Source organism: Phragmites australis, chromosome 16 (assembly GCF_958298935.1).
Source record: "Phragmites australis chromosome 16, lpPhrAust1.1, whole genome shotgun sequence".
NCBI lineage: Eukaryota > Viridiplantae > Streptophyta > Magnoliopsida > Poales > Poaceae > Phragmites > Phragmites australis.
In genome coordinates, this window is record NC_084936.1 from 25,228,901 (window position 1) to 25,248,631 (window position 19,731).

Here is a 19,731-nt window from a genome sequence, read left to right on the forward strand (position 1 = left end):
GGCAAGGCTACCGAGGCAAAGTAAAAGTGGAGGCGTCCAAGAGGATAAGATGGACCCCACAGTACCACCGGCGCAAGGTGCAGTCGCATGCTCCGCGTGGTGATAGCTTGAGAAAAGAATATTTAGCTAGGTATGAATCTACTAAAAGGAGCTCACTTGTAAGTTATTTTTCTCTTGTATGTAAAGGGGAGGAACAAGTCTAGATTGGGAGGAGAAACTTATTTGTAGCTAGTTCACAAACACTCATAATAAAATACACAAAACGTATGGCTGTTATTCTTCAGAAGACTAGAACCTGGATAACCTCTGTTGTTCTTGAGTTCATCACACCGTAAACATCATTCATATGCTCATTGATCAGTACATCTGAAATCATTGTCAGTGATTAACCCATGATAGCATGATCCCCCTTATATTGAAAGCATATATTGTTTTACAACAAATTCAAACCGAAAGAAAATTACTATTAGGTTGTAAACGAGTCAAGATCGAAGTAGGCCTGCCTGTTTAACTTAAGCCCCATGTAAGCTCGAGCCAAGATTACTATTGAAGTTATCAACACTTATGCAAATACTTATATGAAAGCTTGACTAAGCTCGAAACTTGGCTCGAAAAGGCCCAACAACTATACTTCAATATGACATCTTTTGTAAAAACTCGGTGAAAACTAAACTAGACTAGAATGTAGCTCAAATTGGGCGGGAATCATATACGGAGGAAGTTAAGAATCTGTAAGTCCAGTCGTGATCACACTATGCGAGCTCATGGATCCAGCTCGGCTCATTTGGAGCCCGATCTGGGCCGTGTAGGATGAAAATCGGTAAACTTGAAAGTATAAGCCGATTCTCTATAGTTTAATTAATTATTTTAAATTTTAAAAAATTAATTTAAAAAAATAGTGTTATTAGTTAAACTAAAACAACACGTAGGTATTAGAACAGTAAAGCTAGCGTTCGGACGTCCGATATATTGGACGTTGTAACTGCCTGTTGCAGTATCGAAGACTAACATCTGTAACATTTGAAATCAACGTTCGCAACATAAAAAATACACCAAAAAAACACACAGATCCAAACCCAAAAAAATTATCTATTTAAGTTAATTTCTATATTCGAGATGTAACATACGAAAATAACTTCTGTAACAAAATTTCATAACATTTGAAACATTCAATTTGAACGTTTGAAACATTAGAGATATGAAAATATAAAAATTAACTTGAATGGATAATTTTTTAGTCCGAATCTGTACACAAGAGCTTTCAAGATGTAACATTTTCGAAGAACTTCTGCAACAAATTTTCATAACATCTGAAACATTAAATTTGAACTTCTGAAACATTAGAAATACATAGGAATTAACTCGAATAGATATTTTTTTCGAGTTCGGATCTATACGCAAAAGATTCCTGTGATGCAACATACGAAAATAACTACGGCAATAAATTTTTATAACGTCTGAAATATTAAATTCTATACGCAAGAGATTTTCAGAATGCAATATACGAAAATAACTAGGATAACAAATTTTTATAACGTCTCAGATATAAAATTTGAACCTATAAAACATTAAAGATACGAAAATATTTTTAGACCGCCTATTATAATCTGAGTAGATCGTCCGTGCAATATATCCGACGTGTGAAGAAGAGTATTTCCGGTATTAGAATCATGCACCCTGAGCCGAGGGTTTTTCGGGCCCTACTGTATACGAGAACAGTTGTAAATGACTCTCGCCACACGACCAGACCTGACGATTCCAATCTGCACGCTTACTGCCTCTGGGCCCCACGCCAATCCCCAGAAACAAAATTCGTGATGATCTGTGAATCCCACAGAAAATCATCGAGTCAAATCCAAGAAAATACGCACTCGAAACACTGGCTTTCTGGTCCTACTTTTACACCTGGACACTGGTCCCAGCTGCGAGTAGCACTCTGACAGATCACGCCTCCCCGCTTAAAACAAAACAAATCTTGGCTGTTGCTCTCCGAGCACCGCAGCCGCTATTACCCATTCCACCGCTTCCTCCCGCTCCGCCGCGCCGCCGCCGCCGCCAATGGAGAGCCTCCGGGTCGCCGTCTCCCACCGTCCGGCTCGCCTCCTCCTCACTCCCCAAAACCACATCCGCCGCTGCCATCTCCACCTCCAGCCCTCCCCCAGTTCTGTCTCCCTCTCCGTCCCCATCTCTCCCCTCCTCTCCCCCACCCCTCGCTGCCACCTCCCCCCGCTCCTCGCCTCTGCATCGGCAACTCAAGCCGCAAGCCCGAGCCCTAAGCCCGCCGCGGCGGCCGGCGGCGCGAAGCCGCTGCCCCTCCTCGCCTCTCTCGCCGCCGGCCTCGCCGTTCGCTTCCTTGTGCCGCGCCCCGCCGAGGTGACCCCGCAGGCGTGGCACCTCCTCTCCATCTTCCTCTCCACCATCGCGGGGCTCGTCCTCGGCCCGCTCCCCGTCGGCGCGTGGGCGTTCCTCGGCCTCACCGCCACCGTCGCCACGCGCACGCTCCCCTTCGCCGCGGCGTTCGGGGCGTTCACCAATGAGGTCATCTGGCTCATCGTGATCTCCTTCTTCTTCGCGCGCGGGTTCGTCAAGACCGGCCTCGGCGACCGCGTCGCCACCTACTTCGTGAAGTGGTTGGGGCGCAGCACGCTGGGGCTGTCCTACGGGCTCGCTATCAGTGAGGCATTCATCGCGCCTGCCATGCCTAGCACCACCGCCAGGGCTGGAGGGGTTTTCCTTCCCATCGTCAAGTCGCTCTCGCTCTCGTCGGGCAGCAAGCCGAACGACCCATCGGCTAAGAAGCTGGGCTCCTACCTCGTGCAGTCGCAGCTCCAGGTAATAAAACGATGCTTGGTGATGCTTGCATGATGGCTATGCTTTTCATCCCGACTTATTAAGATGTTACAGATTAATTTCTGTGGTGGGAAGATGCTTATAAATTTTGCTCCAGATGGCTGAAACTATGAGATGCGTTAGATGATTAGATCTAGGGGCATGCTTGGATCCTCAGCTGGTTATTTATTTATTTTTGGGTGTTTGCTGTGAAGTAAATTACCACTGTCCAACAGCTCAGTCTAGTTTTTAGATGTAATACATTAGTAACTTTAAGTATAATTTCAAATATTTCAATTTTCGACATCATAGCCCCTTCTTAGAGGGGTGACTTTATGTCTTTATCTTCTTTGATCACTCCACGTAAGACTGTATTATAGAGCTTATCTTGTAGATGGTATCATCATTCACCAGAGTAACATGTGGAGGTGAAGAAATCATTGGGAGTAACTGGAAAATGCACAGTGGACAGTTAAGCGTGGTGTTGGGATTTGGGAAGACTTGAAGTGTTTTTTCAATCGCCATCATTGTTTCCTATCTATGAGCCACTTGAAATTATCATGTCTCTTATATAGTAGTCCCTCCTTTTCTTTTTATAAGACACACCATCTTGTTGCGCAGCACTTATAAGGCGTGCATGTGAATTGTTGTTGTTTTTTCTTGTTTACCCTCATCTATCACATCACCATTTCTGCATTTATAGGTAACTCATTAGCTAATTTCTCTCCCATTTTCCATTGTATATATAGAAACGATAATACCATCATATTATTTTGTCTTTTTCTTGATTTAAAAGCTCCTAGTCTTTGTGCCCACTCAAAATAAAAACAATAGCCCTATAATTTGAAATGGAGGGAGTACTTCTGTAATGAAAACACTGGTGCATTATGACCGTGATTAATCAATGCAGCTCACTGAGATATCCATATGCTAGTGCAGGGCAATGTGTACAGATGTATTTTCCTTTGGAAAATGTCAAATCTCCTACTTGACATGGTCATATAGAAAGTTAACTCAAACTGTCAATTCTCTATTTCATTAAAAAAAGCAAAAAGTCCATTTTACTACCTTGATGTATTATGTTTGTCTGACTAACCCACTAAAGTTTCTTTTGGTCTATTTAACCCTCTAAAGTATCAAAACTGGGTTACTTAACCCCTTAAGCAGGTTTGACGGGGTGGTTCTGCCAGGTAGGATGCTATTAAAGGATCGCTTTGACAGATAAGCATCACGGGTGACCGCAGGTTGCTGAGACATGGCTTTAGGGGTTAAGTAACCCAGTTGTGATACTTGAGGGGGTTAAATAGAGCAAAATAAGCTTTAGGGGGTTATCTGAACAAGCACAATACTTTGAGGCAGTAAAGTGGATTTCTTTCTAAAAAAGACTGACATAATTCTGACACACTGCTTTTAGCATGTTTATGTGCACGTGTGCTCTGTAGTTTGGCTAATTATGTTTCTATTTCTTAATCATTAGAAACATATTAAAAAATTGATCAATGGCATTATTGTGTCGGCTGGTGCTTGACAGGCATCTGGCAACTCCAGTGCTCTCTTCTTGACAGCGGCTGCACAAAACCTGTTGTGTCTGAAGCTAGCAGAGGAGATTGGTGTTAAGATTGGAAACCCATGGATATCATGGTTCAAGGTTGCTAGTTTGCCCGCCATTGTTGGCCTTTTAGTGACGCCTTATTTGTTATACAAAATATTCCCTCCTGAAATAAAGGACACTCCTGAAGCCCCAGCATTAGCTGCTCAGAGGCTGAAGAACATGGGCCCAATAACAAGAAATGAATGGGTCATGATTGGTACAATGCTTCTTGCAGTCTCACTCTGGATTTTTGGGTAAGATATTTCTTTTTACTAGAAGAGTTTTCCTCATGAATTGATTTGCAGTCTCAAGTTCGCTTTTAAGAACTCAAACTTCTGCTGTCTATTTGCTTTACACTGTTCTATGAAATCAGACGTGCATACACTGCACAAATACCCTTCTTGACTGATGCCTGCTGAATTTCTCGTAGCGAACCATCTTCACATCGTAGAACACTGATCAACACTCTATCCATTATTGTTCCATTTAGTATTTCCCCCCTGAAAGGTACCTTTATCAGTCGGAAATCAGCAGTGAGTTCCACTCATGATTATGGAGATGTGGAGATGTTTCAAATTTTTAATCTTTCTTATGAACAAGATTTTATGATTCAAACATACTTAATATTCTTTTGTGAAAAGATTATCCTGTTTATGATGAACATCCACTCTTTTTCTCCCTAATCTGTACTGATAGTGTGACTTGCTAAATATTTTTGCTTGGCTGCCATTTCCATATAGACATACACTATTCTAGTACAATCTGTAACGCTGACAAGGTAAAAAGTAGAGGTTTAAGCAGCATCTGGAAATGCTTTAGGAATCAGGTTGCTATAAAGTGCAAGCCTTAATTACGAGTTTTCCCCTGAGTTTTGTTATTATTCTTTTGCATGCCTTGAGAAATGAACACAGACATGCACTTTTTTGTGCATATGTCAAAAACTCAAAATGTGCCATCTATAATCCGCTATACAATTTGTGGTGCAGGGACGCTATTGGTGTATCAAGTGTTGTTGCTGCAATGATTGGACTCTCAATTCTTCTCCTGCTTGGGGTGCTGAACTGGGATGATTGTTTGAATGAGAAGTCTGCATGGGACACCTTAGCTTGGTTTGCTATTCTAGTTGGAATGGCTGGGCAACTTACTAACGTTGGGATTGTGTCATGGATGTCAAATTGTGTTGCGAAGGTTCTCCAGTCTTTCTCATTGAGTTGGCCTGCCGCATTTGGTGTTCTTCAGGCCTCATACTTCTTTATTCACTATCTATTTGCAAGCCAAACCGCACATGTTGGAGCTTTGTACTCAGCATTTCTTGCCATGCATTTAGCAGCTGGAGTTCCAGCTGTACTGTCGGCACTTGCTTTGACGTACAATTCAAATCTCTTCGGTGCACTAACACATTATAGCAGTGGGCAGTCTGCACTATACTATGGAGGTAACTTTACTTTTCCATATCCGTTCTTGAATTCAACATTTTCTCCAAGTTTGCAAGCAGTACATCACTATAATGTGTGTGTATGTGTGTGTTACATTCTCTACTTGTTTCTATCCCCAGCTTTCAATGAAGATGCATAGAGCAGTTCATCATTTTATTTAGTTTTTTTATACGGAGTTGCCTGCCTTGGAGCTGATCTGCCGCTCGAATCACCGTATCCTGGAGTTCACTATACAGCAAACGTGATCATTGTTTGATGAAAACACAAGCACAACAAACAACTCTACGAGGCAATGTTTAGAACACATTTGGACCCATTTTGTTTCTGTTTGGGTACTCTTAGTTGCTGAATCGTTCTTTAACATCAACTCTATTTCACTAGTTATGGCGAGTGTTTTTTATAATGATAACTACCTTCATATCTTGCACAGATTAACACCATATTTCCAATGGAGCCTAATAAAGAAATGAAAACACAAGCCAATGCACATATGGACATTTAAAGAAAATTATTTGTTTTCTTTTACTACTATTGTTCGTATAGTGATTTTGAGCCTTTATCATTTATTTTCTACTGAGTAACCTGTTTTTTAGTAACCTGTTGTTTACTTGTGCAGCGGGATATGTTGATCTGCCTGACGTATTCAAGTTGGGTTTAACAACAGCTGCAATTAATGTTGTAATATGGGGAGTCGTTGGTTCATTCTGGTGGAAATTTTTGGGGCTTTATTGAGTGTTGCCGCAGTGTAAGTTAAATAAAAAGTTTACCTTAATGAACAAGTAATTCATGGGTTCCGGGGGAGAGGGGTCAGTTTTTTTCATGAGGCGCTTGGTGAATGCATAATAATAATGTCCATCACCAGAAGTTTTGAACATGCTACATTTGCACAAAATGTCAAACCAGCAGGCCGAAGGGTTCTCATAGGTTGACTCATATCTTCCCCATGAATGGAATTCACCTCATGGACGACTTTGATGGCCAAAAGGCCCTGTATTTTTTTTGCAACCGTAGCCTATCAGAATTTTTTTATCATTGCATCTTGAAGATAGTTGATATACATAGAGGAGTCTAGTCGACAGCGAGTGGAAGTGTGGAAATAGCGCATGGTTACACCATTCTCACACTTCAGTGAGGATTCCCTTTCAAGAAATGATGATTCAGTATTTCTTGACTGATAGGGGCTACGCTGTTTGATTGCGATACTTGATATTTGGTGACGGTTCGATCCTCATGCTGTGTTCATCTCCTTGATCTGATTTTGCGATTAAAATTTTGTACCAGCTCCTGTTTCCGCTCATAACTTGAATTGACGGATCGACTACCACGATCCATCTGAAAATATTCATCATCGTTCTAAATCCATATGTTCCCGTTAAAATTTATGTATTCCTGCCGGATCTTTCTCCCATTACCCACCATGAAAACCAGTTACCGTCACGATTTGAAATCCTGGTCCCAACAAACTAATAAGCCGTGAAAAAAACTTGCAAAGAATTAACACGATAGCAAGCGCAAACTAACAGTAGATGAGCGAACGACCAGACAGTTGTTCTGGGCAAAAAGCAATCGAATACGATTCCGGTAAATTAAGGATTTTTATTACATATAGCACTTTACGCGATAACTACATGGTTGCCTTCAACGTTTAGCAACAGCGTTCAATGTGAATCGAGACAAACAAATTGCATGGTATCATTTCAATGTCAACAATTACAACAGAACAAAAGACAAATTCCACGCACCGTGCTTAAGATTAACATAGCTTAAGATTACCATAGATCTTAGGTACCTCTAACCTTTCTCAAACAAGTATATCTTGCCTCCATCTCCACAGTTTCCCTAGAGGCAAGCTAAAACATCACTTAATTGTAACAAGACGCACAACATGCTTAATAAGGTCGGAACCGCCAATCTGCTCTTGATCTGCTACTTCCGCTGGGACCATATCCATACTGGAAGATGAAAAATATTGGTTATTAGACGTGCTAGAGATGACAGAAAAATGGGTGACAGCCACAAACTATCAATTTAAGCCTATATTTCCTTTTAGAAGGGGCCTAATGATTTATTAATTTATACTGCATATAAGCGTAGTATGCCATGAAAACATAATTTTGTGCTTACATCATAATCTAGACTGCCACAGAACCTGCCAAAAGATCGCATTGAACCATAAGCTCCATAAAGTTCCATGGGTTCCATGTAACCACCAGTAGTTGCATCACCTTCAATCGGTGCAGCTGTGTCTATTGCAACCTGAAATAGTGGACCAACTTAATTCATCAAATTTTTCAGAACAAGATAAGGTCAATACTATCATTTTTCACATTAAATGCAAGGGGAACAAGGGTAGGTACGCCAACAGTCTTACCTCATGCCCCAGAATTTCATGGCTTCTGCGAGCCACCCGATCCGCTACACCCTCATCAGCAAAGGTGACAAAACCAAAACCTCGGTGGCCACTTCTTTTAGGGTCCTATATGGGAATTCAAAAATCTGAGAGAATTAAAAATGCTATGGCATGCCCACCCCCCCCCCCACCCCCCACACAAAAAAAAACAAAACATGACAGTCTTAACCTCACCTTTGGTATGTACGCATCTACGATTCGGCCAAATCTACCAAAGTATTGCCTTAGATCATCTGTATTTGCTTCTTGTGGAAGCCTACCAACAAATATCTTTTTGCCCATTCCTTGGGAGGATCCATAGTATCCTCCTGGTCATTGTAAGTCAAAAAGCGGAATACTTAGTCCACTACAAAAGTTGTGCTGTGCCACATCTCAGACAAATTTAAAACAGACTTACTTCCATATGCTGATCCTGGATGATCATACAGTGTTGGTGCACCCAAAGCTGCGTACCTGGTAGCAGCCGATATGTATGCATTATATGCACCATAGCCACCCTGAGATGGCCTGCTCGGGGGGTATCTGACATCATCATCCTGATGCAAACATATTTTCAGGAGATTATAAATAGTAAGTGGGTCTAATATTCTAGCATAATGGGTACTAAGATTGCCTAGTAGAATCTAGTAACAGGGTTCCACCACCAGAGCTCTATTTCAGAACGGCGTCATGTACCTTCGGAGTTGCACGGTCAACAACTACAGTTGTACCATCAAGCTCATGCGACTCTTGCATGATGCCGTCGACGGATTCTGTTACGTTACAATTAAAATTAGAACAATGCAAAAATATAGATAACAGCTAGAAATAACTAAGACAAACATTGAGCATGACAAAGGAAATAACACAGGGAAAACATAACAGCTCGATAACAATTACCACTAGAATCCCATCCCAAGTAGCATATCAAAATGTCAAGCACAATGAAGGGGGGAAAAAAAGAAACAGGGCACAGTACCAATTTTCTACAAGTGTAATCAACTAACAATATGAAAAAGAGAAAATTAGGCAAATACCATTCCAAAGATTGGTTTTTGGGCAAATACCATCGTAAAAGAGGTCGGTTGGATGCTACATTCCAAAGAAGCAAAAAACATGTAAAATATCATTGATGTCCATTCTCCCATTAATAGCTTCCATTAATATGTAAAAAAGATGGGTCTGTAACTTATTTGATCATTTCATTTAAAGTTACCGTGCCCCAGCACCCCAACTCGACCAAATAATCTTTTCATACATAAATAATGCTGGAAGACATCCATAAACCTACCTGCACTCTGAAAAGTGATAAACCCAATTCCACGATGCCCTTTTGAACCATGTTCCTACACAATAAAAAAGAGTGTGGAATGTTAGTTTAGCAAAATCTTAACATCTCCAGCAGTAGTTTATTTCCAATCCTACAATGCCGCATTACCATAGAATGTGACATGACAGAGCATTTAAAAAATTAGAGCAGAATACTCATCCAAAACAAAGTTTCTGCAATATGACCTTAATGCTGGACGTAACAACAAGGTCTGTCCTATTCAAAATGCTGAGGATGCACTGATATAAATTCAACCCTCATCTTCCATGGTACCACAGACTGATATAAGAATCACACCAAACCAGTAAGGCTATACAAATTCAGGCAATCCTAAAAGTTGACATATACAACTTAAAAAACTAACTTCATTCAGTGTCATTTAAAGGACTAAATTAGGGGTTACCCTTTATCAAACATACATTTGTGCCTTAAGATTGCATGCTAAATCCTCTAGGCAATGATGTAAACCACATTTGATTTATTTAAAGGCCCTTATGTTATATCCAGATTAAGATATGGTATCTCACACTTATATAGACAATAAATAATGACGCTACAGAAGGTCCCCTAAATTATACTCCAGTAATATCAGTGGAACAGGGCAGCTAGCATCGGTGCCTTGTGAAACAATACTTCACTATATGTAGGATACTAGTTGTAAATGTTGCATTGTAAACCAGTTCCAGTTTTCCTAACCTTCGGCATGTAAAGATCAAGAATTTCACCAAATGCTTCAAAATGCCTGTTAACACAACATTCCAATTTAGACAAGCTCGATACTAGTCAATAGGAAAATCAGTAACGGAGAAAAAACAATAAAGCTATAGCTCACCTACGGAACATTGACTCATCCACAGATTGTGGAATTCGAGCAACAAATATCCTAGTAGCTTTCTTTGTTCCTTGTGATTTCATTTCTTCCTGTTTTCAAGAGAAAATTACACCATAATCATTTCAAATACATGTGATATAAATCGATAATAGACCATATGGATGTTACCAAAAAAAAGGTTAAGTATTTGTATGTTATTTACCTTTGGAGTTGCTATCTTCACTTCTAAAGTCCGGTTTCCAAGAACATGCTCACACTCAAGAACATTCTAAAAGGATGTTGTGGAATCATTCAGAAGGTAACAAAATGCAAATTTAACATTGAAATTGGAAATATAAAACAGTTGCATATGGATTCTAGTCAAAGGTTTAGTTATGTACATGACTTATTATGCAATATCATGCAAAGATAAAATGAAGGGGTCATTTCATTCTTTTACTACCTTTGCATCATCGGCTGACGAGAATGTTACGTAGCCAAACCCACGAGATCGACCAGAAGAACGCTCCTATTATTTTCAACATGTAGGTAAATCAGTATGACAGTCAGCTATGGCTAATAGTTGCACACCTATGTTTTCTTACTAAAAAAACTTGGAATAAAATTCCCTTGAACAAGCACAAACATTTGAAATGAAATGCTAAACTTAAAGTCAAATGAAAGAAAAAAAATAACACAGTTGCTCAAAAAGAAAAGAAAAAGAAAACACACACAGGGGACATACAGCCACACACACTTACCCATTCCTAAGCAAATGTATTCTTGCAGGAAATAGATGGAAACAAATAACCATTTGACGAAAAGATCAAATATTTCCAAAATCACAATGCTGCAAAGTTACGGGGAAGAAAACACAGAGTATGCATCTGATACTTCATATGAATGAAATTATTGCAAACCTTCATGACGACACAATCATCTAGGGGCCCAAACTTGGTCATGTACTCTCGTAGTCCTTCAGTATCAACATCCCAGGGGATACCAAGAACCTAAGTGCATTAATTATGCATCATAGTCATTCACGTAAGAATGTTACCAAAAGAAAAAGAAGGGTCGGTTACTTACCACAAGCTTTGAACCCATTATAACACTGGCTGCAGACCGATGACACAAAAACTCTTTGGCTCTCTAGTCCCTCAGATCCAGGTAAACTCTCAAGCAATCTACTAAATGTTCCCAAGATTGAAAAAGATAGTGCCTTGAAAAGAACATTCATATCAGACTCTGAGCGGAACAAAAATATGCATTTAATTTTCAACTATACAGCCAGTGGCAAAGCAAGATTTAAATAATATTCGAATGAATAGAATGTCTCTATCTGTGCTAGGCGACAAAAGCAATAAAAATATCTGAATGCTCCTATCGGACATCCAAGAACAATAATATTGATGCTCGTAAATGGTTCGCAGGGTATACTATGAAAGTGCCAACTAATTCATAGGCAAAAGGGCAAAGGATCATAAAGCAACTGGATATATTGAGGAAAACAATTCCAGCGCAGAAAATAAATATTGATTTTGCATCAGGATGTATTTGTCTATTCGTTTCCAGAGAGATAGAAGCTAGTCCTCCAGCAGTCAAGTGGGATACAGCAATACCATTCAGTGTTCCCCTGTAACCTCATTTGGCTCATGCCAAATTCCAAATTTACACATCAGCTATGCAGCACAGCTTCCACAGTAATGAGGATTCTTTTTCCACAGAAAATTTGGCCCCAATGCAAAAGCACAACTCTGGATGTGCCTGCCAGTACCAAAAACACGATTCTACGGCCTGGGTTAAAGTAGGAAAAGGCAGCAACCAATTACCCAAAATTTCGACGTTAACCTCTCAAAACATGAGCGGACATGGTGTGCGGCAAGGGGATTCAGCTGAATTACCCCCAAAATTTTGGAAAAGTAACTGCTCCCGGACCTTAATCGGGTACCAAGAGTCCTATGGCACTCAACTATTGTCGATTTTGAGTGCTGACGACCTAATCGAACCATGGATTGGATTAGAGTTCAGAAGGGCGCCACGCAGCGCACAAATCCACAAGTAAATGAATGGCGAAAATTGAAGATTTGGATTGATTGGGGACAAAACCAACTCCTAGAACAAGGGATTCTATCCGAGCAAGCTAGGGTTACGTACCAATAGAAGAAGAAAGCCAATCCACGTTCGGATGGATTTCCGCGCCACTAGACAGAGGGAGGAGCGGCCCTGCGGCGGCGGCAAAGGGCCGAGGAGCGGCGGATGGAGGATTCGGCGGAGAGAGGGAGGGACCGGCCACCGGCGACGTGGTGCTCGGCTGCCACGCGTTAGGATTTCGGAGTCTAGGGTTTGGAAACTTTAGAGCCCCCCGTGCGTCGTAGGCCGATTGCAGCAGCCACGCAGCCGATCGGTTTGCCTCGCCCGTATACATTTACATACAGTTAATACTCCACAAAAGTCCAAACTGGAAAAAAATCTAAAATTAGACAACATACTATTTAACCAAATAGATAATATATCTTCGTACTTGTAATTTTAGCATCAAGTATCTTATTTATTGAAAATTAATTTTTGGTATATCGTACACCGAAAAAACATGGATCCGATCATATTCGACACATCGTATGTCGAAAGTCAATTTTCGACAAATGAGGTGCTGAATATGGATGCTAAAATTATAAATATGACGATATGTTATCTATTTTGATAAATACGGTCGTGTAAGTTATTTAATTTTGATTTTTTGCCGTCCAAACTATAAAAAAACGAATGAAAATTATGCTACATCCACCAAAAAAAATACACATCAAACATTGTCCGCCTCCAGATCTGACATATGCAACCAACCTTCTAGCTTTATTATAGAAGCACCTCCTACATCTAATGTTAATATTCATCTTACATCCCTCCGTAGATATTGGCTAATTGCATCCAGTATTTGTACCTAGCATTTACACTACGCAATTACACAGCCTAATTTCCCTTCTTTGTAGGCGTGCTCTTTCCTTCTATACGCGTGTTCTTTCCTTCACTGACTGTTGCCTCCAAATTAAAAAAAAAATCGGGGCAATGAACTTTTTATCATCTTTATCAGTGACATATTCTTAAATACTATAGTTATTAGAAACTTTGACAAAATGCCACTTAAAACCACTAGATTGTTGATTTAATGTCATTTTTGCTGATGTGACGACATCTTTAAAGAAATATTCCTCTACAAATTGACTCAATTATCTTTCGTCTTCTTTCTTACTCTTCTTCCTCACCTGCCTGTCAGGATCTCATCTGTGCTGTGACCACCTCCCAAACGTGCTCACACTTCTCCAACCGAGGAAGGACATGACCTGTCGCCATGACCATCTCCCCCACGCCCTCATGCTCCTCTTGCCTAGGGAGGAAGCGACAGTGATGTTAGCCAACGTCCTCGCAGAAGGATGGCCACTAGGTTCCTACATGTGAGCAATGATGGAGGGCAAGCGCATATGGGAGAAGAGTACCTCTAGCGGCACACCGATGGCAGAGGCTACCTGTCCGCTCCTTCCAATGCCGTCTGGGCTTGTCTCGTCATCGCCAGTAGACAGGAGCCAAGCTCTGCTTGCGGTCATGCAGGTGCCACCGTGGATCTTAGTGAGGAATATTGCCGGCAGTATTGAAATGTAAGTGAATTGTCCATATTTCCTCATCAACTTAGACTTTTGGTGAACTGGTTGATACATGTAGCTCAATATGGTATTGGAGCTAGAGGTCTCGATTTCAAGTCTCGACGGACGCAATTAACAAAAAATGGTAGTCGACTCCTATTTTCACGTTTAAGATCTGAGCGAGCATTCACGTGATGGGGAGTATTGAAGTATAAATAAATTGTTCATATTTTCTCATCAACTTTGAGTGAACTGGTTGGTTCATGTAACTTAGTAGGTGTCATATCTTACTTATGCGATGGTTGGTATCGCTTCCTCCCACGCGTCCCCACGGATAGCAATAGTACTGAGCTTGCCTCCACCGTTGGAGCCGCCCCGACCACCACGAGCCTGCCGAGGGCAATCAGCCCACGGTGAGCCCTAGGGCGCCACCAGCTGCTACAGCTGCCCTAATGATGTCCGTCGATAGGAGGTGAGCTTCGGCAATGAGTGGCAAGCTTTGACGCTGGTGAGACCCACGGGCACGTGCTCGCTCGGTTGGCTGTTGAGATTCAGGCTTGTACTGGTGGTGGTGAGACCCACACGTACGCACGCTAGCGCCAGCCCCTGCCTCCAACAAGTGCCTGTTGTTGCTGTTGCTCTCTGCCCTCTCATGGAAGAAGAAGGACAGACAAGTCATTTTGCCCTCCAGTTGGCATTTTATCAAAGTTTTTGGTATGGGTGGTATTTGAGAGTGCGCTATATGGCAAAAAGTTAATTGCCCCAAAAATCTCTTCGTCAGCCGCGACCCCATGCCAAGATCCGAGGGATAATTAACTATTTACCATCATATATGATAGCCTTATATGATTCACCACTGTGCATACGAATTATTCTATTTCATACCATTCTCGCCATTTCATCTCATATTTCCCCTCCTTTTCTTTTTCCAGCCCAAGTGAACAAACAAAAATGCCCTATGCAAGTTGTCTTCCTCCTACCAGTTCATCCTGATCTCCTCACGGTGATTCCTAACTCAAAACTTCCCAAATCTTTTAATTTGGTCCAAAACCTCAAGAACTCATGAACTTCACTCCATCACGAAATCGACCAACCAATCACGAATTCATGCCGAGGGAAGCCTCAGGGACTTACCATCGGGTGATGAAGGAAACAGAGTGAAACGCTCGAGAGGGGAAGAAATCCAGTGTTCCTCTTGTTTCAACCCTAAACACCAAAACAAGTTAAAATCGGCTCGAATCTTTCGGGAAAACAAAAATGAATTGGATGGATAAGAAGCTTAGGAGCTATGGAACGCGTGAGTACCACATGCATACCTTGATTCCAAGTCTTAAGGTTGGATTTTAGGGGAGAAAGAGAGAGGGAGCTTGAGAGAGAGTGAGAGGGAGAGCTTTGTGCTGTTGTGGCCGATGGGGAGCACGGTGAGGGAGAGAGTGAGACGAGGGAGGGGCAGGTGGTGCTGCCCAAGGGGTGTTGGCCCACATGTGGGGCCCACATGCTAGAGAAAAAGTCTATTTTAACTGCGATTTCTATTCTTTCTTCTCCTGAATTTCTTTCTCTTATCCGATTAACTCGAAACAAATTGCTCTAGTGTTCCAAAATAATTTACCACGAATTTAATTATGACGCATGATTATGTTTAATCACGTGATTACGGAATTTGGGACGTGACAAACCTCCCCTCTTAAAAGAATCTCGTCCCGAGATTCGGTATGAATCGGAGAAGAGTATGGCGAATCTAGGATCCATGCTTCTTATCTAGTGTGTCTACTATACCGCTTAAGTTAATTGCAAGGTGCATTGCAAGTAAGTAAATGTGAAAACGTAAATGAGGTAGAGAGACAAACTCGGCACGAGGGATTTTTATCCTGTGGTATCGGTGGCACACAAGCCACCCCTAGTCCACGTTGGAGCTTCACAAAGTATACACCCCGTGCCCAAGCCTCGCGCCCCGCGCCCGAGCCTCGCGCCCCGCGCCGCTCCGAGCCCCGCGGTGCCTCGCTCCGCGCGCCGCTCCGAGCCCCGCCGGCCGCTATAAAAGCGGTGAACAGTGCCATCCCCTTCCTCACTTCACCTCTCTCTCCCGAGCTCTCACCGCAGCCGCTCTCTCTCCGTGCGCGTCACCTCCGGTGAGCACCTCCCTCTTCCTCCCCTCCCTTCCCTCTCCCCGAAGGCGTACCTGGGCCCCTCCCTGACACCGGCCGCCGCCGTTCCCCGTTGCCGGCCTCCGCTGCCCGTCGCCGAGCCGAAGCTGCCCTCTCTCCGGCCGCCGCCGCCCCCGGCTGGTGCCCTGCCGCCGCCCTCCGCCGGCACGGCCGCCGGCGCCGGCGCCCCGTCGCCGGCCTCCGCCGGCCCCCGCTGTTGCGCCGCCGTCGCCCCTCTCTCTCCCTCCCGATTCCTCTGTGCCCTAGCCGAGCCAGCCGCCCTCTTCTCTCTGCTCTCTCTCTCTCTCTTTTATACTCCCCTCCTGTGTGGCTGGCATGTGGGTCCGGTTAGAGCCGAGCCGACTCCACCGAACCGAGCCGACTCCACCGAACCGAGCCGCGAGCCGAGAAACCGAGCCCACCGACAGCAGCCGAGCCGAGCCGAAAAAACTGAGCCGAGCCAACCCCAGAGCCGAGCCGCGAGCCGAGTCCAGTCCGAGCCGACTCAGCCGAATATTCCTGGAATATTCCCCCCTTTTCTTTTTCTGAATTTTTCTCCCGGCAAAACTTCCAAAGCCCGTTTCTCCTCCGTCATAACTCCGTTTTCGTCGATTCTTCCACCGATATTCATCTAAATTTGAGATCTATCCAATCATGTCAATTTCATAATTTTTGTAAATTGTTTGGTCATTGTTTTAATTGTTTGTTTGTTTGTGCCTTTGTCGTTGTTGCGGCTATTAGAGGAAGAAGCATTCGAGGACGACCCCGAGGACCCGGAGTTTGAAGGAGCAGGCGAGGACTTCAACGAAGGCAAGTCCTACCACCGTTGATCATGTTGATCCTATATTTTTAAACACAACCCGTAGAGCCATCGTTTCAAATAATAGGAGTATGCATGTTTAGATTAATAGTTATGATTCTTAAAGAAATGCTAGAATAGTTATAACCCAGCTTGTTTATCCCATGCCTTGTCATTGTTACCATTATTTCGTTGAAACCCTAGAAGATTCCCAACATCAACTATAATGATTGTTTGGAAGATTGCTTGTTTACTAGTATGTTTAGGATTGCTTTGCTCAAAAGAAAGAACTAGATTATTTACCTGAGATAATCATGCTTTACAAAATGAATGGTGTGTGCTTGGTGCTTGGTGCATGTAAAACTTGTGTTATTGGGAAAACTTTAGAGTAGTGTTGACGAGGGTGAGTAAGGTGCCCCACAAAGGTGGGAGTCACCTTGGAGCAAGATTCGCCTTTGTGGTGTTCTTGCTGGGAGACTCTTACCTCGGTCATATAAGGACCGGTTCGCTGTGACATCTCACCTAGTATCCTCTCGTACAACCACATGGCCTGTATGGGCAGGACTTGACCTAACCCCTCTGACTTAGTGCGGTACCCACCCGGAGGCCGGTAGTGGCAATGGGGACCAGGAGAAGACTTGGGTAGTGTGTAGCCCAAGGTCCGGCTGGTGATATTATTGAGGCTAAGTCAAGCCTTGGGATTGCTAAGTGATCTTTCCCGTAATTCTTCTAAAGTCCCTGGTATCTTAGTGCCCCATGGGTGGATATTGTGGCTTCGTTGTGAGGTCGTTACGTCTTGTTATGACGGCTTCACCAGTTGCTAAGGTGAGAGCCTGTGCATATCTTGTGGGTAAAGTGTACAACCTCTGCAGAGTGTTAAAATCTATCCGGATAGCCGTGTCCTCGGTCAAGGACATGCTATGGTTTGGTCACAATGATTAGCTTTTTGGCGTGAGTAACTCCTTGACGTGTGAGTGGGCTGTGTGCCCGTGTTTTCTAAAAGAATGGTTTTGGCTTTGTGCCCTAAGCCTCCTGGACTGTGTGTCCGCTGGCAAAGTCTTGTGGGAACTGGCGGGACGGGTGTACCTCCCCCAGGGCCGTCAACCCCCATAAGCTCAACTTATGTATTTCTCTTGAAAGTGTTCTTATTAAAAGTTAGTCTTTGCAAAATAAACCCTGCATCAACAGAACTAGCTTTCCGCAAAACCTAAAAGACTCTACAGCCTTACCCTTGAACTACCCTTAAGCATCTAATTTCTCCCCTTGAGGTAGGACTTGCTGAGTACCTTATGTACTCATACTTGCTAATTGTGGATCCAGATGATCCAGAGGCTGACTTCGCCGAAGAAGGAGATGAAGATTAGAGAAGCCGGTTTCGTCTGCACTCAAGCTGCCTGTAGGGCTTGGGTCGCTTTTGTGTGTTTCCGCTGTGTTTTGAGGGTTTGTAAGATTATGCCTTCGGGCTTCTATTGTAATGAACTCTGTAATGTGCTTTATTATCGTATTTATCCGATGTATGACTATGATGTCTACTTCTGTTGGAGTTCGTGCGTACCAGCTACTGATCCAGGGACTGGTATGAGCTACACGAGGTGACCCCAAAGGAGGGGTCCGACAGTGGTTTCTTCATGTATTGCATCAATGAGACCTACTAACATATATTCTTAACAAACATGTTAATCCCATTGACTATATTATCATTAATCACCAAAATCACAATCACTGCCTAATATGACCATTTTCGCTACATCATACACAATCATCACTCTCGAGTGGGAGCTCAACAATGTCGAGATGCACAAAGATCCGAAAGGTGAGGGAGCACTGTCTCCACCCGTCGGCGCTGGCGTCGTGAAGCCGTTATGTACGTCCATCGCCCTGTCAGACAACGAAAGCCAAATTACCTTCGATATGGTCGCCAGGTTCTTTGTCCACGCCTAGAGATTGAGGGCCCTGGCATCTTCCTTGCGCAGCAACTTAGCCTCGACATAGTGCAGGTCTCATGTGTCGGAGATGGTTTTTGCGGCAGTGTGTTCGTTCCAAGCATGAAGCGCTACACCCTCGAGGCACAGCTAGACATGGTGCTTGAGGGCGGTGCGGTAGCCAAGCGTCTGGAGCTGCCAAGGCCAGATGCGGATGTCAAGGCTCCGGTGGTGGAATCCTTTGCAATGCACAACAGCATCATGATGATGGCAATGCTTGAATGCGATGAGGAAGTCTTCGGGGTGATGCTTGGCAATGGTGATGTCGTCCGATCAAATGCCAAACTTGGAGCAGAAAGCTTCTTCGATGACTTTCAGGTCAACTTCAGGTCTGATCCGATCGATCCAAGCTAGGATCATCGAGTTGGTGAGGCGTGCTAGCTCCCGATCCATGTCGCACGTGGTCGAAGCCATGACGTGGGATGCCGTTGGCCGAGTGGCCAGATCATCACGGCACGACATGTCCACCGAGGCAAGCGGAGGGAAGTTGTGGATGGTGAGTGCAGGAGCTTGAGGAGGGATGTTGCGTTGCAGGGAGTAGTGGCGCTCCTTGTGCCCCAAGCGACCGCATGCAACACATTTTAAAGGGTCCCTGCAAGAAGAGGCAAAGTGACATCTTCCCAAACAACAAAAGCACTTACCTCTCATCTTGATCATAAACTCGCTACTGCTCCTAGAATGCCCGAAAGGTGCACGCCTTGAAATGAGGCCACTGCCTTTCTTACGCCACCAAAATCTCGGTTGTACCTCTTGCCATTTCTCTGGATCTTTGATGAGTTCCTCAC

General features: G+C 43.4%; 2 protein-coding genes across 4 annotated transcripts; one reads left to right on the plus strand and one right to left on the minus strand.

Moving 5' to 3' along the window:
- The first annotated feature begins 1,947 nt into the window (after window positions 1-1,947).
- LOC133896347 (dicarboxylate transporter 2.1, chloroplastic-like) lies at window positions 1,948-7,102 on the plus strand. The gene is made up of 4 exons (XM_062336932.1): window positions 1,948-2,832; window positions 4,361-4,674; window positions 5,407-5,855; window positions 6,473-7,102. The coding sequence occupies exons 1-4, from the start codon at window positions 2,059-2,061 to the stop codon at window positions 6,586-6,588; spliced, it is 1,653 nt and encodes a 550-aa protein (XP_062192916.1). The 5' UTR covers window positions 1,948-2,058; the 3' UTR covers window positions 6,589-7,102.
- A 325-nt stretch (window positions 7,103-7,427) lies between these two features.
- Window positions 7,428-12,793, minus strand: LOC133896348 (heterogeneous nuclear ribonucleoprotein 1-like). 3 transcript variants are annotated; one of them, XM_062336935.1, is made up of 14 exons: window positions 12,541-12,793; window positions 11,473-11,570; window positions 11,307-11,396; window positions 10,850-10,915; window positions 10,610-10,675; window positions 10,408-10,496; window positions 10,272-10,317; window positions 9,537-9,591; window positions 8,942-9,018; window positions 8,664-8,802; window positions 8,441-8,574; window positions 8,228-8,332; window positions 7,981-8,112; window positions 7,428-7,808 (listed from the first exon to the last, which is right to left on the minus strand). In XM_062336935.1, exons 2-14 carry the CDS (start codon window positions 11,488-11,490, stop codon window positions 7,746-7,748), a joined length of 1,080 nt encoding a protein of 359 aa, XP_062192919.1. In that variant the 5' UTR covers window positions 11,491-11,570; window positions 12,541-12,793; the 3' UTR covers window positions 7,428-7,745. The 3 variants fall into 3 exon arrangements, with proteins under 3 accessions (XP_062192919.1, XP_062192918.1, XP_062192917.1); XM_062336934.1 differs by having other exon boundaries at window positions 11,473-11,573; XM_062336933.1 differs by having other exon boundaries at window positions 11,473-11,605.
- Between the last annotated feature and the right edge of the window lie 6,938 nt (window positions 12,794-19,731).

Excerpts from the sequence above, each read along its gene's own strand:
- LOC133896347 (XM_062336932.1), top strand. The coding sequence starts at position 2,059 with ATGGAGAGCCTCCGGGTCGCCGTCTCCCACCGTCCGGCTCGCCTCCTC. Across the intron at positions 4,675-5,406 it reads GTCTCACTCTGGATTTTTGG|GGACGCTATTGGTGTATCAA; the intron begins GTAAGATATTTC and ends TTTGTGGTGCAG. Across the intron at positions 5,856-6,472 it reads GTCTGCACTATACTATGGAG|CGGGATATGTTGATCTGCCT; the intron begins GTAACTTTACTT and ends TTACTTGTGCAG.
- LOC133896348 (XM_062336935.1), bottom strand. Across the intron at positions 10,916-11,306 it reads ATGATTGTGTCGTCATGAAG|GAGCGTTCTTCTGGTCGATC; the intron begins GTTTGCAATAAT and ends TGAAAATAATAG. Across the intron at positions 8,803-8,941 it reads TTGACCGTGCAACTCCGAAG|GATGATGATGTCAGATACCC; the intron begins GTACATGACGCC and ends TGTTTGCATCAG.